The sequence below is a fragment of the Alternaria arbusti genome (genome assembly GCF_024043155.1).
Source record: "Alternaria arbusti strain BMP 1465 chromosome Unknown scaffold_4, whole genome shotgun sequence".
Lineage (NCBI taxonomy): Eukaryota > Fungi > Ascomycota > Dothideomycetes > Pleosporales > Pleosporaceae > Alternaria > Alternaria arbusti.
The window spans coordinates 1,444,419-1,472,396 of record NW_026249944.1 but is presented as its reverse complement, the minus strand read 5'-3'; the positions used below and the strand labels follow the sequence as shown (position 1 = coordinate 1,472,396).

At 52.0% G+C, this 27,978-nt stretch overlaps 10 protein-coding genes across 10 annotated transcripts; 3 read left to right on the top strand and 7 right to left on the bottom strand.

The window, feature by feature from the left end:
• Nucleotides 1-1,899: 1,899 nt before the first annotated feature.
• J4E86_004147 (uncharacterized protein) lies at nucleotides 1,900-2,705 on the bottom strand (the record flags this gene model as incomplete). Its single annotated transcript, XM_051444691.1, has 2 exons — nucleotides 1,900-2,527; nucleotides 2,596-2,705. The coding sequence occupies 2 exons, from the start codon at nucleotides 2,703-2,705 to the stop codon at nucleotides 1,900-1,902; spliced, it is 738 nt and encodes a 245-aa protein (XP_051304316.1).
• A 1,662-nt stretch (nucleotides 2,706-4,367) lies between these two features.
• Nucleotides 4,368-7,061, top strand: J4E86_004146 (uncharacterized protein; the record flags this gene model as incomplete). Its single annotated transcript, XM_051444690.1, has 1 exon — nucleotides 4,368-7,061. One exon carries the CDS (start codon nucleotides 4,368-4,370, stop codon nucleotides 7,059-7,061), a length of 2,694 nt encoding a protein of 897 aa, XP_051304315.1.
• Nucleotides 7,062-7,420: 359 nt separating this feature from the next.
• Nucleotides 7,421-9,261, bottom strand: J4E86_004145 (uncharacterized protein; the record flags this gene model as incomplete). The annotated part of the gene is made up of 5 exons (XM_051444689.1): nucleotides 7,421-7,754; nucleotides 7,803-7,921; nucleotides 7,979-8,542; nucleotides 8,611-9,000; nucleotides 9,049-9,261. 5 exons carry the CDS (start codon nucleotides 9,259-9,261, stop codon nucleotides 7,421-7,423), a joined length of 1,620 nt encoding a protein of 539 aa, XP_051304314.1.
• Nucleotides 9,262-10,403: 1,142 nt separating this feature from the next.
• On the top strand, nucleotides 10,404-11,880 carry J4E86_004144 (uncharacterized protein; the record flags this gene model as incomplete). The annotated part of the gene is made up of 3 exons (XM_051444688.1): nucleotides 10,404-11,178; nucleotides 11,227-11,588; nucleotides 11,638-11,880. The coding sequence occupies 3 exons, from the start codon at nucleotides 10,404-10,406 to the stop codon at nucleotides 11,878-11,880; spliced, it is 1,380 nt and encodes a 459-aa protein (XP_051304313.1).
• Nucleotides 11,881-12,234: 354 nt separating this feature from the next.
• On the bottom strand, nucleotides 12,235-13,590 carry J4E86_004143 (uncharacterized protein; the record flags this gene model as incomplete). Its single annotated transcript, XM_051444687.1, has 1 exon — nucleotides 12,235-13,590. One exon carries the CDS (start codon nucleotides 13,588-13,590, stop codon nucleotides 12,235-12,237), a length of 1,356 nt encoding a protein of 451 aa, XP_051304312.1.
• Nucleotides 13,591-14,156: 566 nt separating this feature from the next.
• Nucleotides 14,157-16,271, bottom strand: J4E86_004142 (uncharacterized protein; the record flags this gene model as incomplete). The annotated part of the gene is made up of 9 exons (XM_051444686.1): nucleotides 14,157-14,239; nucleotides 14,299-14,358; nucleotides 14,452-14,594; nucleotides 14,685-14,895; nucleotides 14,951-15,385; nucleotides 15,436-15,733; nucleotides 15,880-15,927; nucleotides 15,985-16,128; nucleotides 16,185-16,271. The coding sequence occupies 9 exons, from the start codon at nucleotides 16,269-16,271 to the stop codon at nucleotides 14,157-14,159; spliced, it is 1,509 nt and encodes a 502-aa protein (XP_051304311.1).
• Nucleotides 16,272-17,432: 1,161 nt separating this feature from the next.
• On the top strand, nucleotides 17,433-18,281 carry J4E86_004141 (uncharacterized protein; the record flags this gene model as incomplete). The annotated part of the gene is made up of 2 exons (XM_051444685.1): nucleotides 17,433-17,577; nucleotides 17,635-18,281. 2 exons carry the CDS (start codon nucleotides 17,433-17,435, stop codon nucleotides 18,279-18,281), a joined length of 792 nt encoding a protein of 263 aa, XP_051304310.1.
• Nucleotides 18,282-18,492: 211 nt separating this feature from the next.
• CRP15 (40S ribosomal protein S7) lies at nucleotides 18,493-19,333 on the bottom strand (the record flags this gene model as incomplete). Its single annotated transcript, XM_051444684.1, has 4 exons — nucleotides 18,493-18,859; nucleotides 18,909-18,991; nucleotides 19,119-19,196; nucleotides 19,250-19,333. 4 exons carry the CDS (start codon nucleotides 19,331-19,333, stop codon nucleotides 18,493-18,495), a joined length of 612 nt encoding a protein of 203 aa, XP_051304309.1.
• Nucleotides 19,334-19,927: 594 nt separating this feature from the next.
• On the bottom strand, nucleotides 19,928-20,899 carry J4E86_004139 (uncharacterized protein; the record flags this gene model as incomplete). The annotated part of the gene is made up of 1 exon (XM_051444683.1): nucleotides 19,928-20,899. One exon carries the CDS (start codon nucleotides 20,897-20,899, stop codon nucleotides 19,928-19,930), a length of 972 nt encoding a protein of 323 aa, XP_051304308.1.
• Nucleotides 20,900-21,841: 942 nt separating this feature from the next.
• Nucleotides 21,842-22,356, bottom strand: J4E86_004138 (uncharacterized protein; the record flags this gene model as incomplete). The annotated part of the gene is made up of 2 exons (XM_051444682.1): nucleotides 21,842-22,068; nucleotides 22,128-22,356. 2 exons carry the CDS (start codon nucleotides 22,354-22,356, stop codon nucleotides 21,842-21,844), a joined length of 456 nt encoding a protein of 151 aa, XP_051304307.1.
• Between the last annotated feature and the right edge of the window lie 5,622 nt (nucleotides 22,357-27,978).

Sequence of the window (27,978 nt, the reverse complement as noted above, 5' to 3'; positions counted from 1 at the left end):
TCAGCCGAAACTAAACCCAGCATCGCGCAAACGCACGCAGGCTATTTCTCTGTATGTCCGTAGCGCGACGGGCAATGTCCCCACGAGTTCCTAGGAAATTGCCTTCGGCACAGGACGGTTCTTGGAGATGAGGAAGAAGCTCGAACCAGCCCGTCATATCGCGCGTGCATGCCGTTCTCACGCAGAACTACGATTTGTCGAAAGCAGGCTCGATCAGCTCCATAATCACACGAATTGATGTGGGAGATCACGACGAGAGACGCTTGCTTTGCGACGTGTACGACCTATCAAATCCACTGCGTGTAACTATGCTTCACATCGTATCGGAACAAAGTCTGCGTCTCGATCCGAGGCTATTATCTATCCTTGACGACGGTGATTGTGGATTCCGCACGCAAACATCGCCTAGTCGGTGATGCACAGAAGAAGGTCGTTCATGATCGTTCAATAGTTGCCTTGTGGTGCGCTGAAGGACTAAGTAAGGATGTGCAGTTGTAGAATTTACTCGGTTGTATTGCTTTCCGCTTCCATCGTTATCTGCTCCTATATGTACTCATGCGGTCACTTAGCTTTACTTAGCCCAAGGCCTGATACTTCGATATGAGAATGATGCCAGCATTTGTCAGAGGTGAATCGAGTTGCTAGTGCTAAATGTGCTTGCCGTAGTTGAATAAGTCTGCTGTAGTTAAATAAGTCTGCTGTAGTTAAATAAGTTTACTGTAGTTAAATAAGTCTACTATAGTTAAATAAGTCTACTATAGTTAAATAAGTCTACTATAGTTAAATAAGTCTACTATAGTTAAATAAGTCTACTATAGTTAAATAAGTCTACTATAATTAAATTAGTCTGCTGTAGTTAAATTACTTCGCTAGTGCTAAATGTGCTTGCCGTGGTTAAAAAGCACTTGCCGATGCTGTATGAGTTTGCCGGTGTTGAAAGCACTTTCCAGTACTGGGTACAGTCGTCGGTGCTGAATGCACTTGCCGTAGTTGAATCAGTTCTGTCGGGGTTGATTACACCTGCCGGTGCTGGAACAATTTGCCGGGCCTGGATGAGGGGTCATCAAAGTGCCGGTATGGTAAGAGTGCCGGTATGGTAAAGAGTGCCGGTATGAGAAGACATTGCCGATGCGGGAAAAAAGTGCCGCTATGGTAAAGATGCCGGGCGCGAAGACGTTTGCCGGTGCTCAATACCTCTGCCGGTAGTAATGGAATTGCCGGTGTGGAAACATGTGCCGGGCGTGAATAGACATTGTAGGGCGTGAAGAATGCCGGTATACAAAGATCTTGCCGGGCGTGGAAGACGATATTAGGCGTATAGGTTTGCCGTGCGTGAATCTTTCCTCGAACTCAGATATGCCGGTATCGTAGAGCGTTGGCAGTGAATATACGATACTGGATGATTTGTTGGAAGTGAATAAGATGTCAGCCAGGGAGATATCCCTGTTCAGATGATTTCCGATTCAGATACATACTGGCATGCACCTCTGCCGATGCTCACCATCCCGAGTAGAGCGCCAGCAAATCATGCTTCCTTACTCCACAGTCCCCTAGTTCTTCCTAGAACCAAACGGGCGATCATGGTTCTATGACGTTTGGTCGACATGTTGCCGACAACGCCGACGCACATGTTGAGCTCCACCACACCTTCCATCAAAAGTGGAAAGGCTGCCCCGCTCGATCACTCCTGGAACGACTTGTGCATATGCAGACAACCCTAAGCCATACATTCTCCCACATACCATGACCATACATAGACCAAATAGTGTTCGTTCATCATTACCAAACAAAAAACCTCCCTTGTACCAACGCCTCTTTTCGCCCAAACTACCACCATGAACGCCATGCTTAGTTCACGAACCTGATACTCAGAACGCTAACGTAAGAGGTATAAATCGCTCAATAACGCCCCACCGACACCTCCCCCACAAAACTCGGAAGCAGCTCGCCATCTTCTGGCGGGGTATCTGGTGCTAGTCCTGCTTGTGTACTCGCTCGTCGTCCCATCAGACTGCCAGCAACGCTGACACTTCCACTCCTTCCGCCGTCGAACCTCATCCTCTTGCTCCCTCTATCCATGCCTTCGAGCTCCTCTCTCAAATTTCCTACTTCTTCCTCCTTCTCTTTCCATAGTGTCAGCACTGCTTGCCTCTCCTCGTGTAGTCTCGTCTCCTCGGCTTCTTTTTCTTTCTTGATGACGTCCAGTACGGCGTCTCTGCCGGCCTTTGCTGCAGCCTCGTCTTGCATGCTCGTGCCCGTCGAGCAGCCTATAGCCCCGAGTATGTCGCCCGCTGCTGACAAGATAGGTACACCACCGCCCAGCGTAGTGAAGCGTCCCATGATTGTGTTGCCAATGCCCGAGGTTGCGCTGCCTGGCCAGGGTGTTTCTTGGTATGCGGAGGTCGGGATGCGATTGCCAGCGGCAGTGAAGGCCATGTCCATGGCGGTGTTGATGGACGTTATTTTCGCCGAGTCCATGCGCGTGAAGGCTAAAAGGTGTGTGTGCGCGTCAACTACGGCGATGCTCCTGTTGTTGTGTTAGCATGGTTGGTCCCATCCTGCTGCATTCAATGCGTCTGGGAGGGGAACTCTTACATCGGAACACCGACTTCGATCGCATGCTGCTCCGCGGCTTGTAGAGCGACTCGTGCTCCACTTTGCGTCAATGTGGGTACGGCAGCGGTTGCTGATGCTGTTGGTGACATGTTGAAGTACGTATGTCGCAGTAACATGGAAAGTAGAGAGAGAGTACAGAGACAGGTCGTAATACAGGCAACGGAATTAGCCGCGGTCGCGTGCCCACGATTTAGCACAATCCTGATGCTCGGGTATGCGGAAGACTACAGCGGATCCGACGTTCTTTTAGGCAGGCGGCTCTTCGAAAGATGGGGACAAGTCGCCTTTAAGATAAGCAGTCAGCTGAAACGATGCCAAAGTCTCCTCCATTACAGCCTGTTGCGTGCTGCGTGGATATACCAGACCGAAGTGGAGTAAAACGGCGACAAGGTCTCATCTACCCCAGATCAAGGGTCCCAGAGACCCGTGCTTCCGGTGTAATAGCTGAGACTTGTGAATTTTGTTCGAAGCGGGCACGTGTGCCGTAGTGGAGCATCTTTTGTGGGCGGGTTAAGATGCCCAAATTAGGAAACCCATTTGCGATCTGGGCTGCAAACTGGATACTCAAGCCCAATGACCATGTCAATGGCATAAGATGTTGTGATCAGTGCTCCTGGGGCAGAAGAAATATCGTACGAGTCGATTGAGCTGTGCGACCAGGAAGTTGAGGCACGAAGGGAGGCTGTTCAGGCGGTGTAGAGGCTGAGGAGGTGCCGATCCATGTTCAGGTGGGAGCCGGGAAACACCCCTTCATCACGACTGTATGGCTATCGTATGTAGAACAACCACTACGCGTGATGCTTATCGTGCTGTAGGATGCTGTGTGCTGTACCGCTGCCGTCTTCAGTGTGGTGTTCAGAATGCCGTTCGCGAGGCGGGCACAGGCGGCGGCTTTTCAGCGCTTGCCCGTAGCGGGCCTAGCAGGAAACACTGAGAAGCGGATCCCCTTGGCTATTGGCGACGTCTTCTACTGCATTCTCACACAAGAAGTAGCCATTTCCATCCTGCCTTTCACTTCGATGCATCAAAATACAGCGCTGCGCAAGAGTTGGAACAATCGGAATAAGCTCAAATTGGTGCGCGCTCTTTACTCGGCAGCGGTCCCCTTGGCGTGATGTCGTTACAGGCGATTTCCAATGTCATGGCTTTGCATTTCACAATTTACATACTATCTGCAGTGATGAGTGGGCTTTAGTTGCAGAAGACGACGATGAATACGTGCAAGCTTAAATATGGGGACGAGCATGGACTTCTTTAGACTTGTCTTTCACTGTGCTGCACTGCACTCTAACGATGCGCGCAAGATATGTTTCGAGCTCAACAGCGAAAAGCTTTTTCTCGTTCTGGGAGCTTTGGGGTGATCGATGGTCACCGAGAGACACTGCTGAGACATCTTCGCGCTCGTTGCGACCGGTTGGCCGCCCTTCCTTTCCTTTGGTGTGCGTTGGCCTCCTCATTGTCCGTCACCCCAGCATCTACATGTATCGTTACACAGTGTCATCATTGTTACGTTCGAAGTCACCTTCACTTTTGTAGATTAATGCGCTTTGTCACTGGACTGACGAATCGCACCTTTGTTGGACGTCATCTGCAAACGCTTTACACCCCCCACACAGCTTGTGCGACATCGCCTTGACAACCACCTTGCGACCGAAAACTCTGACTCCAAAACACTCGCTACACCACACATTTAGCGAACACCAGTTTTATTTGCAATTGACACTCCAGCTCGACAAAGCAAACGTCACGCAATGTCGGACGTCGCACCTTACGAAGGTCTTGTCTGGTGCGGCTTGTCCCTCCTCATACAAACATATCTTCTGCCAGTCACATCCCCTAATTCCGCACCCGAGCAACGTCAGTTCCTCACCGCCGGCGCCGCGAACGCTACCACAGTCACCGAAACGACCACCATCTTTCCGAAGCCGAAGACCTTGACTGATGAGGTCTACAAGACCATCATCCAAACAGAAACTGCGACGCGCACCACCACCACAACAGCTACGGTCCCAAAGACCCTTTACGCTACAGTGACTGAACATCTCACGTCTGTTCCCACCTCCATAGACCACCACTGGCTCACCAAATGGACACACTACCCCATCGATCCGGCAACCCCATACACGACGATACTCTATACTCCCGACGCCACTCTGAGCCCGAGTACTTCTGAGGCCGAAGCGTACCCTCCAGTTACCACACAAATGCCCGCGGCAGTGTCTGCCTCAGCAACATGGTTCCCATGGAGAGCGTTATCGGCCATCCTCCTCGTCTTACTGATGATCTCTATTGCCGCAATCGCGCTCATGTGGTACCGTGAGCCAAGGGTAATCAGACTATCAGGACAGTTGAAGAGTAAGCAAGTGGCCTACGAGACAATGAAGCGAAGCCGCGCGGAAATTGCAGAGAAGGCACTGGCCGAGCGAGCGACCCTGATTCATAGATGCGACAACGCTGAGAGGTCAGCTAAGCTTCTGCCCGGGCGAGATGCGATACTTCAAGGCCTCGGTGTCCTTGAAGCTGGCGAAGGCGAAATTGACCAAAAGACACTCAATATCAGGTTAGAGGCTAGACTGAGCACTCTGGTCGCGGACAAACAGCGCCTAGAATACCTGGAACTGGACAACAAGGCCCAGAGAACGGAGATCAGGGATCTCAAAGAGACCATCATGACCCGACTGCGCAGTCAGTACGTTTCTGGCGTCGTACGGACCTTCGACGAGTTGCTTCAAGACAAGCAACAAGAAATCACAAACCTTCGAAAAATGATCAACACTGACAACGTTGGCGAGGCTGTCAAGGAGTCCGCCCAGCTGCACGAAGAGAAAGAGGCTGAGCTCATTGAGCGACGGCCTCTGCGCACCAAGGTCGTTGCCCTAGAGCAGGCGCTCAACGAAGCCAAGAACGAGACTTCGCTAGTTCAGGCTCAGAAGAAAACCCAGGGTGTAGATGACGAACGGCGTTGGAATGGGGAGCGGGACAGGTTGCGCAAAGAACATCGCACCGACGCCGATGCCCTGAAAGCGAAGCACAACAGTGAAATGACCACACTGAAGGCAAGCATCAACACGGCTAACTGTCTGGGAGACCCAGACCTACGAAACGCCCTGGTTCAGGCAGACCAAAAGTCCGCGGGACTGGAGAAGCAGCTGAAACTTGCCTCACAGCAGGTCTTGGACATGTCGGCGAGGAACCCCGCGATCAACCCCCCGTCTGCTTCCACTATTGAGAGGGATCTCCGAGACCAGGTTCATAGATTGAACGTCAATGTGCAGAAGTTGAATAACCACGTCATGGTCCTCACTCAGCAGTGCGATACCGCCATCGGAGAGACTACTGAAGCCAAGTCTAAGGGCGAGGAGGTTTACCGTCAGTTACAAGATCTCCAAACAGTAGGAGGCAACAATGGGACGCCAGCTGCAACAATCGCGCAGTATCAGGCGGACTTGGCGGAAAAGAACAAGGCTATCAAGGACTTACAGGACACAAATGACAGCCAGACGGATCTAATCGGCCGTTATCATCAAGAAGGCATCCAAGAGATCGACCAACGTGATCAGAAGATACAGCAGCTTGAAACGGACGCGACGCACAACATTCAAACCATCCAGACCAATCGGCAAACCATCACGGTTCTGCAACAGCGCATCATCTCTCTCGAACATGACGTCGCGGCTAAGAAGACCGAATGCCAAAAGCTCGATGCACGCATCCAAGCTCTGAGCAGCGGTCAGCCCGCAATCATCGATGCAGCGTCTTCAACGCAGATTGTAGCGCTAAAGAAGGAATTCCAGGCCGAGAAGGACAACTACACCCTCAAAGTCGTCGAGCTCAAGATCAAGATCGACGATCTAGAACGCGATGAGCAGAAGGCGAAAGATCAACTCAATGAAGCCATCGATTCGCGAGACAAGGTCATCGCCGCGAAGATCGCGGAGCACAAACGTGAGCGCCAGCAGGAGTTCGACGACTTGAAGAACTCGCAAGCAAGTTCGGAAATCAAGGCGTTGAAATATCGAATTGAGGAATACGAGGAAGAGAACAAGGGGCTCAGAGAGGATGTAAAAGAAGAGTGGAAGAAGATCCTGGTCAAGAGGGACAACGAGATGATAGCTAGAGCAAAGGAGCTCAGGACCGCCAAAAACGAGAAGGAACACTGGCAGAAGCGGTGCCACGGCTTTCGATCAAGGTGGAACCTACTTCAGACCAAACAGGCTTTCAAGACTGGGGTAGAAACTTATGAAGAGATCAGAGACAGTCTCTTCATGGGCAGTACTACAGAGGTCAAGGACCAGATGAAGAAGGTTCTTGACGATAACGAAGATCTTCAGGCTGAGAACACAAAATTGCGCGGCGACGTTGAGAGGTTGACCCTGTACCACAACGCGGAGTCGGTGGAGCACGAGATGGAGATAGCTGAGGCCTATGCCTCTGATGACGAGTGAGGTGGTCACAGGCTCTTGGCCCGTGAGAGGGAGCAAGAATATTGACCTGGAAGAAAGAGTTGGAGACTATACCAGTCAGTGCGACACCGCTAATCTGGGTGTCGTCATTGATGGCGAGGTATAGGACGGATTCAGTACGATTGGCCTTCTGGAGTAACTAGAGGGGGTGTTGTGGCCTGTTAGGGTCTAATTCGGGTCTGGGTTTGGTGTTCGAGCGCTGTCTAAGGACCTCCTGGGTTGTTCGTGGGGTTGGTGTCTTGGTGTTTTCGGTGCTGCGGATACCTCCTCGCGTAGTCATACTTTGGTTGCAACAAATACATTCCCCAAAACATGATTCTCTTCTATATGCATACCGTGATCTATCCCAAGCCCCTCCAGCTCATTTGCCTTAGCCTAGCCCCATAGAACCACAGTCCAACAGGCCCTACTAAACCCACTGCCAAAGTCAAGAATGCTAACAAACTGTTTCCCCATCCCAAACCCAATGTCTCATACATCTTTGGCGCGAAAAGCGGAAAGCTGAAGCCGCACATAGTTCTCATGAAAGCTCCTACGCTAGCTGCGGAGGCTGCGTAGTTGGCTTCGTACGCGTCGGTTGTGTATGCTTGAGAGCATTGAAACCCGATTATAAGGCCGACTGCTATGATGACGGCACCGATATTGGGGACGATGAAGTGAACGGCGTTGTGTGCGCTGTATACGATTAGTATAATGACAGTGAGAGATGTGGAGTAGACTGACCTCCAACCATAGATAAAAAGACCAATAGGGCAGAGGATGCCTGCTATGATCATGGGCGGAACACGAAACTCTGGAACCCCTTCGGTGAGCTTGTAGTAAGTCTTCATCCGTTCATACAGCTAATCTCAAGTCAGCGCTGTACATTAAGATCAGGAAGGTGGGCGTGATAGACGTACCCGATCGATAAGCGGATGCGAAATCTGCAAGCCGATCATGAAGCCCAAGCAAAGCGACAAGTAGTTGAGCGACGCAGGCCCAGTGTCCATATCATACACCTCCTCAAACACCATCGGGAACGTCGAGAGCATCAAGTACATGACACCGTACAGAAAGGCGCGATAGATCGAGGGTGCCTGAGTTGCGGGATGGGTGAACATCATGATGAACGGCAGGATCAACCTCTTCCTCAGTATCTTGCTCATACGATCTCCTGTTTCAAACTCAGTCCGCACAACCACATCGTTCCGAATGCCCTTCATCGCTTTCCTGACAGCTTTTGCTTTTTTGCCGAGGATGGCGGGTGCAAACGTCTCGCGTAGGAAGAAGAGTGCGGTGAGCTGAACGAGGACGGTGAAGATGGATGTGGCGAAGAAGATCCAGCGCCAATTCGCGCCTGTGGATATATATGCGCCGACAATTGGTGCTACACACGGTGCCAGCCATGTCAAGATGCCGTATATGGCCTGGCCTTTCCCACGTTCTTCTTTTGACCAGGTGTCAGCGAGGACGCCGTTACACAACTATCTTTCGTCAGCCATGTATATCAATGATGTGGGACTTGCGATGAATGTGCAATGGTTCGACGTACAGCTTGGGGTGCAGCTCCGCCTAGACCGCTAAGAAACCGAAAAGCAAGCATCTGCTCCTTGGTCTGCGCAAACCCGCAGCAAGTGTTGAAAAGCAGGTACACTAGATTGGCATACTGTAAGACCGTAACGCGCCCGAAGATCTCGCTTAGTGGCGCAAGTACAAATGGCCCTTGAGCGTAGCCAAGAAGGAATATGGTCATGACCAGTTGGCGCATAAAGCCTTCCGGTATATCAAAGTCATCCCCAATGTCCGGCAACACAGGTGTTACCATAGTCGATGAGAATGGCGATATGAACGTGAACAGCGACACAAGTATGGTAGCTACCCATTTGCGTTTGCTGTTCCAGTTGAGAGGGTTGCTAGGGTCGTTCGGGCCGTCCCAGGTGATCTACACGTCACGTCAGTGGCAGTGCCATGAAACACCCAAGAGACCTACAATGATTTCTTCGCCTTTACGAAGGCCCTCCTCCATGTTCTCGCGGCCAGCCTCGTACCCTGACTCTTCTTGCTCCCACTGCAGGAACAGACGCTGCGTGCTAAGTAGCCAACGACCGTCCCCTTCGAACGAAAATCTCGGCAGTGCCAAGGAGTCGCGTGCGCTCCCGTCGTCTCGGGAAGATCGACCAAGTAACCTATCTTTGAAGTTCATGGTAAGTAACGAGCGTTGAGTTTGAACGAATGATAAATCCAAAGAGTGATGATAGCGACTGTGATGATGAGTGGTACCTTTTTTTGTTACAGGGGCAGATCGCCTGCATATAGTATCGAGACCTTCTTGCCAAATCTCACCAATTGAGGCAGTGTCAAAGAGGCGCTCACCAAGAGGAGGCTGTTCACCGTACCAAAAGCACTATACTGCCAAATGACCTCAAAGTACAGTATCACCGGTGTAGCGTGAATGCCATGGTCCAAGAAAGATGGCTTCGAGATGCCCAGCTTCAGGTTGATAAGGCTACGGTGAGACCCTTGTCGAGGGTCTAATCAAGAATAGAAAACTGTCGCGTGGGCGCACGGTAGCCACCACATCTCAGGTCCCCTATAGCCAATGACGAGGTTGCGGCTACTGCCACGAGATCGTAAGCTTTTTCCCGGTGGAGACTGATCAACGACAGCAGCCTTCTTTGTAGACGTCAGCTACCTGGCTGTGCTCGGTTCTTCTTGCCAAGCAGGTACAGCTTGGTTATTCGCTAGACCGCTTGGTGAAGCCTCGTGCAATCGCCGCGATTGGCCGAAATCGAGACCTCAAGAACAAAGTGGGTCAGTCAAGAACTTTGGGTATGCGGGATTAATACTAATCAAGATATCAAGAAAAGCCAACCATGACTTAGAGCTATACACTTGGTAGTACGAATGCTAGCAGGGCTGTGTTATAGTAGTCGTCATTTCCGGCTATGCCACGATGCCATGAGCTAGGAAGTGCGGCATTCATGTTTCATGAATGTGTGAGTACTTGCAGTTTCAATGACGTTGATGCCGTGGTTTCGAGGCTGGAAGTAACACCTCAGGTGGCGTTTCCAAGTGATGCACCGGAAATAGCTCTACGGGCTATGTCGCATAGGTCTATCGCGTGAGCGTGCAACTCCAGACGAGCAGAGTCTGGGACCAAGATATAAGGACGTCGTAGGTCCATATGATGACGGTATCCAATCAGGCATATTGATTGACGCACGCTCGCTCTACATTACCACGTTCTCACGTTCGCTTTTCGATTTCGACATCATTCGATCAACATCCTGTCTCATTAGCATTATTCGTGATCATCTACTCAGCTTTACTCTCTTCGAATCAAACATGCTCGCCAGCGTGTCAGTAAGCAAGGAGCCATGTGCCCACACTGCTCCAGCCGCAACGTCAACACTCGCACCGCAGATCACGCGACTCCTTTCGTTGAAGACATTCGACTTGCCGCAACAGCAAGCAGACGACCTCACGCACTCGGCGTCGGCGGTTCTACCCACTCCAACGTCAGACATTCTGGCCGGACATCCACTGAGGATTCTGGTAGCACCGTCAGGGTTCAAAGAGAGTCTGGGCCCAGAACACGTGGCTGATGCAATCGAGGCAGGCATCCGAAAGGTGCTCGATCGCAGTTCTGTTATCCTGCGCAAACTTCCTCTGCATGACGGTGGAGAGGGCTTTGCTCGTGCATTGGTAGCGGCCCATGGCGGATGTATCGTCGACGTGCCAGTCACCGGCCCTACTGGATCGGCGGTCGAATCGCACCTTGGTTTTATTGGCAAGGACAAGAAGGCGGCTGTATTGGACATGGCGGCAGCGGCAGGCCTCCGCTTGGTCCCGAAAGACGAACGCGACCCAACGATCACCACTACTTATGGGGTAGGTCAGCTTATCAAGAGAGCGCTTGATGCAGGGTCCACAAAGATCATCATTGGATGTGGAGATTCGGGAACCTCAGACGGAGGGGCGGGAATGCTCCAGGCTCTCGGTGTCCGGTTGCTTGATGAATATGGTGAGGAATTACCCAAAGCCGGCGGTGGTCGATCGTTAGCCCGCCTATCCAGCATCTGCTGGGCTGATGTGCATCCTCGACTACAAAAGAATGCTGGTAAGCCACCCACGTCTCACATCCATACCGGTCCTAACGTTAATGCAGCCGAGAAGGTCCAGATAGAGGCCGTATGCAACATTAAGAATGTGCTCTGTGGTTCCAAAGGAGTCGCGCGAGTGTATGGGCCGCAGAAGGGAGCTACGCCTGCTCAAGTCGAAATGCTCGCATCATCGCTTGAGAGGCTGGCGCAGGTTGCTCAGTCGACGCTTGGAGAGGACATCTCTCAGACCCCAGGCAGCGGTGCCAGTGGAGGTCTCGGAGCAGGTTTGATGTTGCTCGGCGCTACATTGCGTGCCCGCGCCGAAGCCATCAACGAGTACTTTGAATTCGACCGGGTTTTCGAGAATCAGTGGGATTTCGTGATTACGGCGGAGGGCGCTCTGGATTTCCAGTCACCAAACGGAAAGGTAGGTATCCTTTATCGTTGCTTCTCCATCAGAACGCTGACGAAGACAGATGACGACAGAGATTGCTCGTCGCGCAAAGCGGAACGGGGCGCAGGTGGTTGCACTAGCTGGTACCATCGGGGAAGGAGCAGACGGCTGCTATGGTGCAGGCATCAAAGCCTTCACGAGCATCCTCAGAGGGCCAGTGACCCTGGAACAGGCAATCGTCCAGACTGATGTATTGGTCGAAGACGGCGCCGAGAAAGTGATGCGCATGATCATGGTAGGGTTGGCTCTTGGACGGCACCGCTGAAGGGGTGCACCGCCCTGAACAAGAGATTTGGGGCCTTGGTACGGCCGCGATGGCGCTGCCACCGGCATTAGGGCTCATAGATAGTTTACTAGATGTTTTTAGCAAGCAATAACGAAGTAATGATGAACGAATCCTAATGGTACCAAAATGAGGAGGTTGGTAGGGATAGCGTTCCATCTCCTTTCGGTTGAAAACTACTCTTCGCACTAGACTAGCGTGAACGTCATCGTGCCCAGCACGTGCCTGCAATATGGGTTGCAAGTATCGGAGAAACTCGGGTTCACACCTGTCAACGATATACAGAATGCGCAGCTTCAACAGGCTATACTATCGTTTTCTCGTTTGATAAATCTATCACTGTATCCAATCCGCCGGACTCTTCAGCCCCTTCTCCCTGTGCACCCCCTCGGTCTCCTTCGCCTTCACATTAACACTCTCCATCTCAAACCCTGCAACCTTCTTATACACTCTACCAATCTCCTCCAGCTCATCCTTAGGAATAACATCATACACATTCTTAAACCCATCGGGCGCCCTCTCCTCAGCAAGCTGCAAGACATGATCCGGCCCGTTCGCACGATTCGCCATGACAATCTTAGCGGTGGGCGGTAACCTCTCTTGCTCGTAGGCCTTCAGCGCGGCTGGAATATCAGAAATGTTACTGGAAAGGTGTTTAGCGAGCGTTTCCGCGTCGATGATGGCTTGTGATGCGCCGTTTGAACCGATGGGGTACATGGCGTGTGCTGCGTCGCCCATGAGAGTAAGACGGCCGAAAGACCAGGCTTCTACAGGGTCGCGATCTGACATGGGGAATTCGAAGACTTTCTCTGTGCTGTCGATCAGATCCTTCATTTCAAGGCCGCCGCATCTCCATGTCTCAAAGGGCCCTGCGAAAATGTCTTTCTTGACGGCTTTGGTCCAGTCGGTTTTGGGGGGTGTGAGGTCTGTGTCGTCCTTGTCGCGTGTGCGTAGCTCTGCAATCCAGTTGACTAAACTTTTGCCTTTGGCAGCTGCTCGTGCGCTGATGGGGTATGCGATGAACTTTTGATCGGCATGACCTGCCCACACCATGCTTGCGCCTGTGAGGTACTGGTCGCGCTCGATGCACCCGCGCCAGAGCATGCGTCCTGAAAAGCGTGGTGGGCCTTCGCCGGGGTAGAGAAGCCTTCTTGCTGCGGAATTGATACCATCGGCTGCGATCAAGATATCGCCTGTTACGCTTGACTCGTCCACCGGGGCACCATCCCTTCGATGCGCGAAGCGCGCTGTGATGCTTTCGTCGTTTTGATCAAACGCCGCCAGCGCATGGTTCAGATGTAGAGCATCGTTGCCAAGGCGTTCTTTCACAGCGCTCAGAAGCAACATCTGGAATTCTCCACGATGAATTGAGAATTGAGGCACTTCGTAACCTGCATTCATCCCTCTTGGCTCGCTCAAAATAGAATCTCCATGACGATTGTAGAAGTTCAGCTCTGCCGTTTTGATGCCAGTCTTTTCCAGGGCCTCGAGCAGACCCAGATTCCGCAGAATCAGAACTGCAGAAGGTTGAACATTGATGCCGACGCCGAGTGTGGTGAGCGTTGATGCTGTCTCAAAGATCTGAACGTCGCTGAAGCCCGCGGCATGGAGTGCTAGCGCGGTGGTCAGTCCGCCGATACCGGCCCCTGCAATGAGGATCTTTGGTTGCGTGTCGGAGTACAAGAACGGCATGTTGGGAAAAGCGTTTTGAGGGTAACAGGACAGTCAGTGAATAGGATCTTGCAATGCATGCGTAATGAACTATTTTCACTAAGAAGTCGGTCCTATCCCGCGTCTTTGTGGAGGGATTACGTTAGAAGAGCCCCCTACCGTACTGCCGAATTCAGTTGCCGCGGCTTGAATAAGGCCGCAGGACAAAGTTCACCAGCATTGCTTGTCCCGTCATATTATCCGCCCCGTCAGTTTCTGGCGTTCGCGTGGTCTTCGTGTGGAGTGTGGGGAAAACAAAGGGTCTAATCGTCTAGTCGCCTAGGTTCGGCCGGGATCGCTTCGCAGGTTGCTTCCGCGAGTCTCCATTAGATTAGTGGTGGATGTACCACAGGACGACTCAACTCTCCTCGCAAGAGATGATTCACATAGAACAGTGAGTTAATGGGAATTAGCTTAACGAAGACAAGAGAATATGATTAGCAATTTAATACTATCTAGACAACATGGCCGCCGCGAGACTTCCGTGGTCGACATGACTTCCGACTGATCTGACACCTTGGGCCACCAACATCGTTCATCTCACTCAACTAAGGAGCGTAATCTGCATTATCGTCCTTGTCGTATCTGACGTATTTGACCTTGTCCATGCCATGCGTAGCACGAAGGTGGCCTGTGGAGAAACAAGAAATCAGCAAAGCTACAGCGTATTTTCACGTCGACGGTACTTACAGTTCTCGGGGAATGAACAATATCCATGGTCGCGCTCAAGAGCACATTGATGACCCAGATCTGAAGCCGTAATGTTAGCATTACCGCAGATCCATGATACGACGAGGTTGAGAGCCATCGTCGCGTGAAGGCCTCTTCCACATGTGTACTTACAGCAGTCAATGTTCTCGCAGCCTTTGTTCTTGCAAGCCAAGCTACGCGTCTTGTAGCGCAAGGCATTCAGCTCAGCGGGTGTAAGTTTCGGCTCGTGTTGGAAATTGCAGAATTTGCCATTCTCGCAGTAGCCGCCAAGATGCCTGCACGGTATATTAGTCGGGTCTCAGTAGCAACAGTGGAGCACTGGAAGTTGCTCGTCGTAGTCTCAGCACTCCGAAGTGGCAGCTTACCAATGATTACACATCTTCTTGCCGACTTTCTTCATGCGTGCTTCGAGCGAAGCTGCGGCAGCAGGATCTTTCGATGGCAGTGGCTCATCAAGTCTCTGACCAGCTTTGTTGTAATAAGCGTATTTCTTCTTAGTGTTTTTCTTAGTAGCGGCCGTAGTAGGTGCGATCGAAATGCTGCCGTTTTCAGGAGCACCGGCTTTGCCAACGGTGGCTGGACTCTTGTTAGCAATGCTTCTAACGAAATCGATACAGGATGCGTTTCTTACCCCAGGAAGAGTCGCCATTCGACTCGCTAGGCGCAGCAGCTGAGATCGGGGTTACGCTGGGTGAGGGAGAGGCGACGGAAGCTCTCGGAGTGAACGTAGGTGATGATGTGTTGGTGTTGTTCGTGACTGAACGTGGGAGTGGTTGTACTGGTGCCTGTACTGGCGACTGTACAGAAAATTGACCGAAGCCATTCACTGGAGGCTGGTAGTCAGGGAGGGGCTCGCTCTTGAAGACGTCGTCGAAACGAGTACGCTTGAAGTTGGCTAAATCTGCGAAGCCGCGGTAGGCAGGTGTGGTCTCCAGAAGTGTGATGCGACTGGATTTCGCGGTATCGTGTTTGAAGTGTTCGAGGTTTAGTAGGTATCCTGCGTCGTGGCAACCACCGAAGACGATATGACGGCAGGTGGGATTGTCGCTAAAGGTACGAAGCATTTCTGCAGGGCAGTATTAGTATCAGTCAGCTTGATTAGAAGAGACGCAATACCCTTAATCTTGTGATCGGCTCTTTCTTTTCCGTGACCGACGTCGATTATACTAAATAAGGGCTGATTGACGCTGAAGCGCTGCGCAAAAGCTCGTAGATCCTGAGGCGACCGAAGAAGGCCAACCGACGCCAACTTCTGTGCAAGCTTATCGAGACTTAGATAGACCTGGACCATAATGGGCCAGCTGCCTGAGCTGTTGTACAACGAAGCAACATGGTCGCGAATTGCATGATACAGGAGGGAAGCAGCTTCTGAACCTCCATCAGCACCAGCGGCTTGGAGTAAAGCATCCTGAAACTGCATATTCAAAATCAGCAATCAAGTCTTTCGGCTGTATGTCCGTGTCGCCATATCCTGTACATGTTGCCAACCACATGTGGGCCAGGATCGATATAAAGTCGCCACAGGACAATAATGAACTTCAGGGACTCGCAAATACTTACGATAGCTCCATCCCCATCAATTAGTGCCAACACAAATGAACTTGCTTCCTGTAGCCAAAGTCAGCATGAGAATTGGCAAGGCTGACATAACAGCGAGTAACGCACCAGCTGACGTGTGTAATCTCCCACCAAAGCCTGCTTCTCATCCACAGTCCTCTGATAATTCCTCCTGATATCTCTTTCACTCAAATAGTCATTCTTCAAGTTGGCGTGCTCTTCGGACAATTCGCGATACTTTGCTAGAATTTCCTATTGATGGATTAGTATTTGTCGCGCGGCCGCACACGCGACTCAGCGACACGTACTGTAACAAACTGCTCTCTGGCCTCATCAGACGCGCGAAATGATTGCATCTGATGAATGAGTCGATCGTATTCATTGTAGCTCGACATAGTGGCGAGATTGTTATGGCGAACAACAGATTGTCCAACCGTGGTTCGGTGCGGGTAGGATGAGCTGAAGGCAGCACTCCTGGGTGATGAACTTAGCGGGCGTGGAAGAGGGTCCGGGCGGGAAGTCTAGACCTGAACGGTGTAGGGCGGCCGATCACGTCTCCAGGGCTATTCCTCCAGGAAGTTGCGATCTAACGGGACTGAAACCGAGACACAGATTTGGATAAGTAGAGACGTGGAGCGCCTAGCGTCTCCTCAAGATTTGCATCTGTGGTGTTGGTAGATTTGTAGCAAACGTTTGATTTCTCGCAACATGGCGCAGCCCTTTCCGTGCATGAAAGCTGCTGCGGTGGGCTATTGGGGGTACAGGCGAGCGTATCGCCTTCTGCCCCCTTCTGTAACACGAAACATTATTGACAGCACACAGCCCGATGGCATGATAATGGGAGATTGTTATGGAGCTCGTAGAACCATTACTGGTGCCCTCATTAACTATCAGGTAGCATTCTGTCAGCAAACAGAGGAGTGACAAAGGCGACATGAACGTTCCTAACGATCGGTATCGCACAACAAGTGAGCGGAGCTCATGAGCTGAGATTATGATTCAATGGACCCATAAATTCTGTGTTTACATCGCTTGATACATCTTCGTTCGCGCCTCCCCCTCCTGCTCAGCCGCTGCTGAACGAAGGCTGAGCTCCCCAATTCTCGGAACCTGTTCCGAGAGTCTGCACCTAGGTAGCGAGACATCAGCAGCGACGAACAGACCAGCCAATTGATCCCATCTCAGTGACTAAACTCGGCATTGCTGTGAAGTGACTACGATAACTTCAAGCCAGCTGGCAGGTTGACTTGCATCTGATGTCCTAGCATTGCTCGGTCTCGGCGCAATTCCGCATCTGATGTCAGCATCTACGATCTCGCAGTCCAACCACAACCCCACAATGACGCCAAACACGCTGCATAGAGCACGCCGAGCGGCAATGGAACGTCAACCTGACATGGTGCTCTCTTCCCCTCGTTATAATGGACTGACAACGCAGCCATTGCAACCGCATGCTTCGCACCGCCTTTCGACCTCTCCTTAGCCCCCATAACTTCCTACAGCTCTCTATACACCATACCCAAAGCCCCATTGCGCTTCGACACTACACTACCGCCATGTCCGCGAACAAGAAGGCACGCACCCAGCCTCCATATGAGTTGCTGTACTGGCCCGGTATCCCCGGACGTGGAGAGTTCATCCGCCTGGCGTTCGAAGCAGCCGGCGTCTCCTACAAGGACGTCGCCAATGAGTCGGAAGATGGTACGCACCTTGCGCTTCAATCGCATCATATACCTGTATAGCTAACAACCCCTTCAGGCATGAAAGTCATCAGCTCCCTCACGGACCAATCGTCCACAGGCTCCGACGGCAACCCACCCACCTTCGCCCCACCCGCCTTGCGCATCCCAGGCGAGGGCAAGAACGGCGCCGCGCTGCTGATCTATCAGACTCCCTCCATCCTCGCCTACCTCGGTGATAAGCTCGGCCTCGGCGGCGCAGACGAGGCAGAGAAGGCGTGGATCCTCTCGCACACGCTCACAGCGCTGGACCTCAACAATGAAGCCCACGACACGCACCACCCCATCGCGGTTGCGAAATACTACGAGGATCAGAAGGAGGAGTCGGTGAAGAAGGCAACAGACTTCCGCGAGAACCGCATTCCCAAGTTTCTGGGCTTCTTCGAGCGCGTGCTCAAGGGCAACGAGGCGCAAGGACAGGGCAAGTTCCTTGTTGGGGATAGTCTAAGCTATGCTGATACTACTGTCTGGCATGTGCTGAGTGGACTGGAGTTTGCATTCCCAAAGGAAATAGCAGCGAGGAAGAAGAACTACCCGACCTTGTTCGGAGCCTTCTATGATAGTGTCAAGGAGACCAAGGGGATCAAGGAGTACCTCGGGAGCGAGAGACGGAAGCCATTCAGCATGGGTGTGTTTAGGCATTACCCTGAGCTGGACAGGCAGTAGATAGTACCATGGTCAGGGCAAAGAAGACCATCACGAACAGTAAAAGAAATCAATTGCAAATGGTATCTTGAAGGGGTGCCTAATACAGGCTCATGTCATCTCATTCTCATTCCTTTTTGATGCCGGTACATGACGCATAACCGAAGCCCTGCCGTACTCCTGACCCATGAAGATTTAACGAGATCGACCAAACCCAACGAACCGCCTAGATCTAGTAGTCGGTCTGCTGGCTCTGGGGGAACTCGAAGTTGACGCCCTTGCCAGTGAGGCGCTTGTAGACCTCGCTGTAGGTGTCGAGCCTGTAGTCAACACCGCCGCGCTCCTTCTCGTCAAGGACAACCTTGAGGATCTTGCTGCCGTCCTCGCGGGTACGGAGACGCTTGCCGACAATCTCGACGGGGTAGACGAGGTCGGTCAGGATGGCGTCGTGGACAGCGGTGAGAGTCCGGGATTGGGGACGCTTCTGGGTCTGGGTGGTGCGCGAGCGGTTGGAGCGCTTGGGGCGGGGAAGAATGCGGCGGGAAGCAACGATCAGGACGTGGCGGTCGGAGAACTTCTTCTCGAGCTCACGGGTGAGACTGAGGACCGTTAGTATGCGAATTGCATCGATTCGAGAGCACAACATACCGCTGCTGGGCCTTGTGCCATCCGGACAGAAGGGGAACAGGGACGAAGATGACAATAGCCTTGCGTCCGTGGCCAACCTCGATCTAAGAATCCTGGTGTCAGCATGATGTTGCTGCCCAGTGCCCACCGCCTCTTCAGTTATAGGGTATGGGTGTAGGTGTGTGTGTAGGCGACGCTCGAGAGCGCATCGTGGTGTTCGGGTTGTCATACCTCGCGAGCAGAGACGAACTGGAGAGGGCGCAGAGAAGCCTTCAGGTCGGGCACGTTGTTCTCGAGGTCAGTCAACGCCTATCACAAATGTTAGCCGTGGCCGTCAGTGTGCAATTGACCGGTGAACTTGCGCTGGCGATGCTGGTCTCGATCTCAGAGGGGTTCTGCCTCGAGGGGCTGTTGGGCGCGATCTTGTTCAGCGAGTTGGCGGACATTTTGGCGGCGTGATGTCGAGCTGGTCGGAGTCTGAAAGTTCGAGGTGCTGCTTGTGAGCTGAGAATTAGAGACGGCAGGTGTGCTTCAAGCGAGGCGCTAGTCTACTTTGGGCGACTAGCATGAACGCTGGATCGCGGACCACCTGGGCATCACCAACGATGCGCTTTCACTCTCGCATAGTCTTCGCATCCATCTAAAAACATTCTCACATATTTGTGGCAACCAGACAAGCTCGTTTTCTCGGCGTGGGTAAAACTTAAAGCAGGTAGTGGTCGCCGATCGATGGAATTGCTGAAAGCAGTGCCCCTCGAAGCGAGGTATACCACCTCGATGGCTCATGCACGAGACTAATAATAAAGCTACTCGTTCTTCTGCAACATTGTGTTCATTGAGTGTCTACAGCACACACGCTTCTGCTGGTAATCATATCTATCAACGAAGGCAACTTGTCCCTTTTAGAGTATATTTCATATGTTAATCTATGTATACACCAGGAAGAACGCGACAATACCAAAGACAACTTTCGCTAAAACGGAAAGCATCTAGTCACGTTCTGTGGGCATCTCTTCCCATTCGCCGTCTTTCCCCCAGGCTCAGTTCTCTTCCAGCACGCTCCTGCAGTCTGCCTGCTGCACAATCTGGTCGCGTATTTCCTCCATCGCGTCCCAGCGCTTGCTCGCCTCCTTCTTACCCGTACGTGTCTTCATCATCTCTACATAATGAGAATGGCGCTCGTCGACTATCTGACAGACCCGTCGGACCGTACCAGTACCACGCGGCTGATTTGCGCCCCCGTACACTGCACCACGTACAATTCCCAACGCACCTAGGCCATCAAGACGATCGGCATCTTGCACTATCTGGAGAGCAGGATACGCCATGCACTGCTGCGCAATGAGTTCGGGTTTGCGCAGTTCACGTGTGAACGAGACTAGAGATGCAATGTGTGTCGCAGGACCCCAAATGTAGGGTGGGCATTCTGGGGCAGCTTTTTTGATGAATGCTTCGATGGCGTCTCTCTGCCGCACCTGTTTGTCCTGGTCTGTCACCTCACTCTGTAGCTCAACGGTCAATTCGTCAGTCAGGTACTTGTCATCCGCGACATCGTGTACTAGAGCCGCGACGTAGATGACTAGGGGGTCTACGTTGCGGAACTCCTCGCGATGCTTCTCGGCGCTCCAGATGTGGTGCACGTTGAGGATGACTCGCTGGATGTGCTCGTAATCATGTGAAGGGTCATAGTCTGAGGAGTTCATCAGAGTTCTGACGGCGACGTTGAGCTTCTCGAACCAGAGCTTGTTCTTTTCGGCTATCATGGTACCGCTCATAAGCTTGTCCAGGGAAAGGAGCCGAGTGTCACGCTCATCGTTTCGACGTTGGGGAGCGCTCTTGACTGAGCTGAATGGTGACGACGAATGGGAAGAAAAGGCTTCGTCCGCGATCGCCGACAACGTCTCGGTGGCGGCCTTGGACGGTGTTGTGGAGTTTCCGAAGCTGGAAAGCCGACGATGGATGCCCTTGAAGACTTGGTCCATCTTACTGGCTCGGGGGCTGTCCTCAGACATGGTGGGTGGAACGATGTTCGTGGGATTGGATTGCATAAGGTTGTTGATCTTGAGACTCGATCTCGAGCGCTGATAGGTCGTGTTGAGTTGATAGTTAATGGTAGTGTGTAATCGATGGTGTAGTAAAGTTAGTGAGGGGCGTACCATTTTATCGAAGCAGGAGAGAGAAGTTGCTCCGGAAGAGAGAGGCTACCCGCGAACTAGAGAAAACGGGGTTACAATGAGCTTTCACTCCCCTTCACGCTTGCCAGATCATTGATTAGTTCTTGTTGAGTGAATGCGGCTCTCTTGCTGCTGTGAACTGACTTGTGAAGATCTTCCCTTGTGTCGAGGCGAGCTACGTAGTCTCGAAATACGTCGACAAATCACCAATTCAATTCAAGATTGCAAGACTTGCATCAGGAGATAAATAGAGGCTCTAGCTACAACGGACTTATGATCACTGGAGTTCGAGTTGACTGCTACCGCCAAGTCAGGTTAATTACAATGAGCAACAAAATCTTGCCTCGACCTCAAAGCAGTAAGCGCCAAAAATGTAGACAGAAGATGTCGGAGAACTTTCAGGATTGCACTGTACAGTTGTAGTATGCATGTGAATTGTTATTTGGTAAAGACAAATGCTAACATCGTACAGGCAGGGAATTACGAGTAAACAAAGAAAACAAAAGCAGAACAACTCCTCGCTCGCTGGGATATCGACATTAGATCATAAGAGGAGGGAGTTTCGATCAAAGTTGCTAGCAAATCATCCTGATACTGTTTCCGACGGTCCGACCCAAGCCCACCGCCGAACAGCAACATCTCGCTCATCCAAGCTATTCTCGTCTGGCAAAAGTGTGATACTGGTCGATAAATCCTCGTAGGTAAGGCAATCGCATTTAGACGTGCGAGCCACGACTATATTCCCATTAACACAATCCCCACAGAACACTAGCACAAAACTTACGCGGCAGCCTTGCGAAGACGGTGCACTGTCAAAATACCAAGCACTCCAGTTGCGAACCAAAGGATCATAGACAAGAACGAGAAAGCCTGAGCAGCCTGCCATTGACCACAAGAGTTGTCGCGACGGAAAGACACGCCGCCCCAAGCCCACGCGCTACCACATCCAGAGCCGTTGAACCAGCTGACGAGGAGGCCGAAGACAGCGGCCCAACCGGCGGTGAAGACTAAGCAGGAGCTGTTAGTAGATGGATGGGTCCATAGTAATAGAGTTGAGAGGACTTACTGAAGTCGGATGTGTAGCCAGTGATGCTCGAGCTCGTGGGGATGGCCCAGATGACAGCGAAGAGGATGGACAGCGAAGACCAGATCACTGAGAAGATCAATCGGCCTAGAGGCCCCTGGTCGTATCGAGAACGTTGGTAGAGGAAGTACGCTGTGAGACCGAGGACGATGGCTGCGAAGACCCATTGCGCTGTGCGCAGGATGATCGAGAGGAGACGTGTGAAGAGCATGTTGGCGGTAAGTGTGGGTATCGGAAGTCGCTGTCAAGATATCAAGTGTGAAGCTGGTAAGAAGCTGGTAAGAAGCAGTACTCGGAATGTTACGAAGCTGTGGATGTGGAACATATTGACTTCAAGCTGCCAGTATATATACACCCGGCACCTACGACTGTGCCTTGCTTGGTCAAGAGACATGACAGCAAACGTCAGCCACGACCATTGCGTAGCTAACCTTGGCATCCAAGAACAACCATGATCACGTTCCTGGGGTTTGCCCTCCCCGGCCTCGTCAGTCACGCATGTTTCTTGTCTCCAAAGACAGTGTGGCTAGTGCTGTGCAGGCCGCATAGCCGTGCAGATCACTGGTTTCTTAGCGCATTCGCTTGGGTATGAGATCATCAATCCCTGTAAGGACGCGTGGCGCAAACAAGTGGCGCAGCAATTTCCAAATGGTGGACTATGGAAGGCAGGAACGTCGCATAGTGATTGCCGATATCCGTAATGCTCTGGTGTTTTGTCGAAGACTGCTGAAGGTCTGCCCAGTTGGATCGGTGATGATGATGATGCGTTGGCCTGAGCGCGTTGGAGCGACAGCAGGTTTCTTTGAACGCGCAAAGGACCGACCTAGATGAAGAGCTTTGGCGTGCGACGTGGCTATGTGCTTTTTTGGGGATCGATTTTGCAGCGGTCACTCCTACCTTGCCGGCTACATCGTGAAGGCCCGAACCACACAACGCCAAGTCTTCTCCGCAGCAGCAACGTAATCATCCGCTATCTCGGGAACAGCCGTGAACTTAAAGCCAGTCACCGCTTTGTTTGTAAGGCCACAACAAAGGATATCCTGGGAATTGAGTATCCTTTCGCGTCGTTGTCCTTCGCCTAGTGGACCGTTGTGTAGGGCTGCGCTGGCACCAAGCCACCAAATTACGTAGGGCGTGTGCATCGTCTCTCGAAGAATCTCTAATTTGAAAGCGTTTTTACCATGGGGTAGAATTGTGAAACTTGTATTTCGGGTCCCTAGGTATGCTTCACAAAACGTTCCACGTCCACATTCTTGTTGAGAATGGATGCTTACTGTAAAGTAGTCGCTCGTAGCAGTCATTTGAAACTGCGTCACACCGGAACTCCGTAGGTGTGCATATGAGGACGCGGTACCGAATGCTGAGAAGCGCGATGAACATTCCTTCCTGGTCCAGGAGGAGCATTGGCTGCTTGCGATGCTGAACCAGAATCAGTAGAGTGAGACGGATACCTAGGTTTTTGGTTAGTGCAACTCCTACATCTCCTTACCAACTTTGGAAAGCGAGTACGTGTTAGCATCATGCGCTGTTCTACGTCCGAGATCGTAAGCTCAGTTCATAGAATACCGATGGGTTTTTCTTCTTCGCTTTTCACTGAACGTCGATAAAGGATTCGTCATCCACATGTGACACCCCAATGCAGTAGTTTCTAGGCCCCAAAATAACCCAAATTCGCTCTTCATCTGACTTAATTCTTCCCAAATACCCTCAGATAGGCAAAATGGCTTCAGCTGACATCTGTCCCAAAATACATCCGTGCTACTGCAGGTCCAGCCAATGAGCTAGCTCGGCTCGACAGCTACGCGGAAATACCTAATCGGGTGAATGCGCTGACATGACGGCTCAGTCAGCCCTACAAGCGGTTGTCGCGCTTGTTTGAAGAGTGCAGGAGTGCAAGATCGGTATGGTTTAAAGTCCTATTTTTGGGGGGCTGTGTAGGCGGAAGCGAATCTGCAGATATTCTTGTACTCAAGAGTCAAGCCGAGTAGACATGTTGCGAGGTGGGCGCGTAGAGCTTCATGTCGGCGATGTATGCGTCTTCATGTGAGAGAAGAAAGTCGGCGATATGTGCAATGTTGTTGCGGGTGTGTTGTATAGCCCTCTGTCGCCAATACTGCCAGTGTCGTCCTCCGATGTAACCTCATATGTTTCCGAGGCGTCCGCCAATCGTCTGGCTCGTTAACCGATAGCGATAAAGCACGCGTGCTGTACGATCGAGTATGCCTGCCATTCAGCCTTGTGCTTCGGTAAATCGCATTCATCTGCTTCGGTGATCCATTCATCACCGGCTCCCACTCCCCTGGGTACCGATCGTAATCGGAGTCCATAGATAGTGCCAGGGGTTTGCGCTGCCGCAATGCATCATGACTTCTTATCCACGTTGCCGGGATGCCGTGACGCATGATCGCTCGTTTACATCCTTCCTGCTTCCGTCACGCGAGTGTGGCGCTTCTCCCGATGCCGAGTGGAACGGGAAGCCGAAAGAACGTGAGCGTCTATGCAAGTTGTATTGGCCAAGTCTTACATTTCTTGCTTCCGAACGGTATAGGATCTGTCCTGATAGGACGTACCACTATACGGATAAGGCTGATTGAGGCTTGGTCAAGCTTCTGGGCGTCTCCGGATATGTCGCTGTCCGAATGCTGAGTTGATATGATTTGCAGCGACTACTTTCTGTGCGGGAGCAGATTGAAGATTGACGGAAATTCGGATCAGCCAGTCGCGATAACAACCAAGAAGGAACTAGTCGTATGGTCGCCGCTCACTCGTTGCTTCACAGCCCTGGTGCACACAACCCTCGTCTTCAGCCCACGTACCGCATTGCGCGAACTCTGTTCCTGCATCGACGTATACCATCTCGGAGGCGTTTCCGACCAACTTGGTGTATGGCAGCGGCAGCTAAACCAAACCAAGGCTCAACCACTGCGCATTATCGCAATAAGGGCCTTGGAGTGCTTCCAGCTGGGTATTGTGCTGAAAGTAGTAGTACCGGAAGACTCATACCGTGTCATGATCGGGCTGCACACGTCGGCGACTGCCGCGTACGCAACGCTCCAAACTCAACACCATTTCCAGCTTCCAGGCACCAACGGTCGGACATGGGTGTAGAGTTCCCCCGCGCGACGTAGCAGGCATATGGGCGGGTAAGGCTCAAACGCACTGCCATGCACTGTATCCCCCGGTGGGCTCGAAACAGCATCTTGGCCACCTACGCAGCCCTATTCGCTGCTTCAGACGACCCAAGCCCACGGGGCGGCCTCCAAATGTGGAACAGCAGGTTGCAACGCTGCCCAGAAGGAGTTTGCGCTCGCACATGGCTTGCAGGCATTCGTGTTGCACGCCCAGCATTGCCCTCGCCGGCGGTCCACGGAAAACGGCCCCGTCCAAGCGAGATGCAGCACAGCAATCGTCGGGGGATCGCGATGGATGAGTAACAGTGTGACGAGCACGATAATTGACTCGAAACTGCAAGTCGCCCGAATGCGCGACCGACGGGAAACGATGAATTGCCTCGAAGAGGTTCTTGCGACTGGTGTGAGTGCACTGCGCAGGTACGCAGTCTGGCGTAGGGAAAGATGCTTGTCGGTGATGATGTTGTATGACTGTGTCGTGCGTTACGGCAGCAGGCCAATGGCAAAACGACCCGCGCTTGTCGAGAAAGTACCTTGGCGTGTGCTGCAAGCATCCAGATTGTACCTAACGGCGTAGGGTGTTGTTGGTGGTGGTGGTGAAGAAGAAGACACATGTATCCTGATGGAAGGGGTGTATAAGTTAGGCAGACATGCGTCGTCAATGCAGAAGCACACCTTCTTCGTCATAGCCCGATGCACGATGCACGAGGACTGACATTCCCTCTGCTTTGCAATCGCATTCCCATAAAGTCACCAATGAAGACCTGTGTCGCACAGTTTCCGCATGGTTCCATGTAATCAGCAGCAGGGATGCCATCAGCCGCGCACGCTGCTGCACGCCCATCTTATCCACCTGGCGCGTGCACTGCATTGCGGCTCCAGTTTCCCACCCGCGAGCACAGGTCCCCCTCTCACTGCCACGCACCCACCCACAGACCCTGAAACTTATTCCTGTCTACCCAAGCAGACGGCTTTGCGTGCTGCGCAGTCGTACGGCGAGTAAGAGGAAATGATGACTAGATGCCTTGTTCGTGGCTTGAACCAGGTTCCGTCCGCCACCAGTTCCCGCCGTTCTGGTTGGTGGTGTAGGGGGGAACAGGTAGGTGAACTGTGCGGTATAAAGACGGTTTGGATGCCTGGACCATGGGAAAGCAGGCAAGCAGAGCAAGTAACAGTTTCCGATCCGTCCCAGTCACCATACCCGAGCGCCCTTTTCTTCCCTCGTCCTTTCCTAGTCCGCTTTCCTGCATTCTCTGGTGTCTTTGTCGGCCTCTTGTTTCATATAAGTCGAGTCGCTTCTTCCCTTTGAGTCAAAAGTTTCACTCATTCAGCATCCTTCCACACCATCTTCTTCCGTCTTCGACTATTGTTCCATTGTTTCATCCGCGTCTTCCTGCTATATACCCCACGCACAGTGTCTTCGTCAGGAACAGCATTGTTTCACTCTGAGACTACACCTACAACTACACCATCTTCAAGACACTACCCGATGGGTCGCGGCGGTTACAACTAAGACCTGTGCATTCATCTCAATACCAAAGACCCGGCTCTTTGTTCATCAAGTCTGCACGTCAACCAATTTCAAAGTCGAACAAACAGATCAATCACAATGTCACCACCAAACACCCAGGAAGAATCGGCCAACATGGGTCGCGGAGGCTACAACTAAGCACAACGGCTGCTACCGCAATCCCGCAATCCGAAACATTCATCAGCATCCTTGCGGCGTGGTTCACCATGGCCACGCCTCACACCATCACACTCCACTTCCCGCCACTTCCCGCCTCCCGAACACTCCGCAAGAGACGCCTCGAACGATGGAGGCCATCTCTGACTTCTTAGGCCTCGGCCATCTACTTCTTCCTTCGGCTTCATATTTCTTTCATCTCTGTATCATCACACACTCTTCACTTGTACCAATATCTCCTCTTTCTATCCTTGATCTTCATCTTGATCCTCATTTTCTTGTTTTGAATCGGCATTAGCGAGCGTTGGACTCTTTGGACCTGGACACAGGCTATGAACTATGGGCTACGGAATCATGCAAATTGTATGTCACAGCATTTTGAGGCGTTTGGAAAGGCTGGGATAAGCTCTTCATTGAGCGATGGGTAACGGACCTGGGTACTGTTTCTAGACACGGAGTTATTCGGCGTTGGGCGTACTGTTTTCGAGTTTGCTTCGGGTTTCTCTGCTTTTCTCCTCAATCAAGATCTCCTTTTCCCCGATACGACTGTTTACGGCGTTTTTGCATTTTGAACCACCAGCAGGTCTGGTAGTAGAGCTTCATCACTTCTGCTTTGACTAGAATAGACAATTGATACCTTGACGGTATCCTCTCCCCACACTACAAATCGTCCTCGCAAGCTGTGATTTGAAGTAACGCCAGTACCGTGACTGCGTTCGCTACTTTCCGACACAGAATCTGTAAGAAGGTTGACGTCAGCAAAGGTTCGTCACGTGGTCTTTCGCGGCCGCAGCTGAGCGTAAGCCGGCAAGCATCATGGGGAAAGAGTTCGGTTATCCAGACGCCCTATGCAGCAATCGATACTGCACAGACACATCCTGCTATTACCATTGTGGCTTTCCCCAGCAACGCCCGCTTGGCCCCCTCTCGGGTGCAACCGTCTGACTCAAATGGGGGCCAAAGTGTAGAACGCCTTGCCAAAGATTCCAGAACGTGACACGACATGAGGGCACGA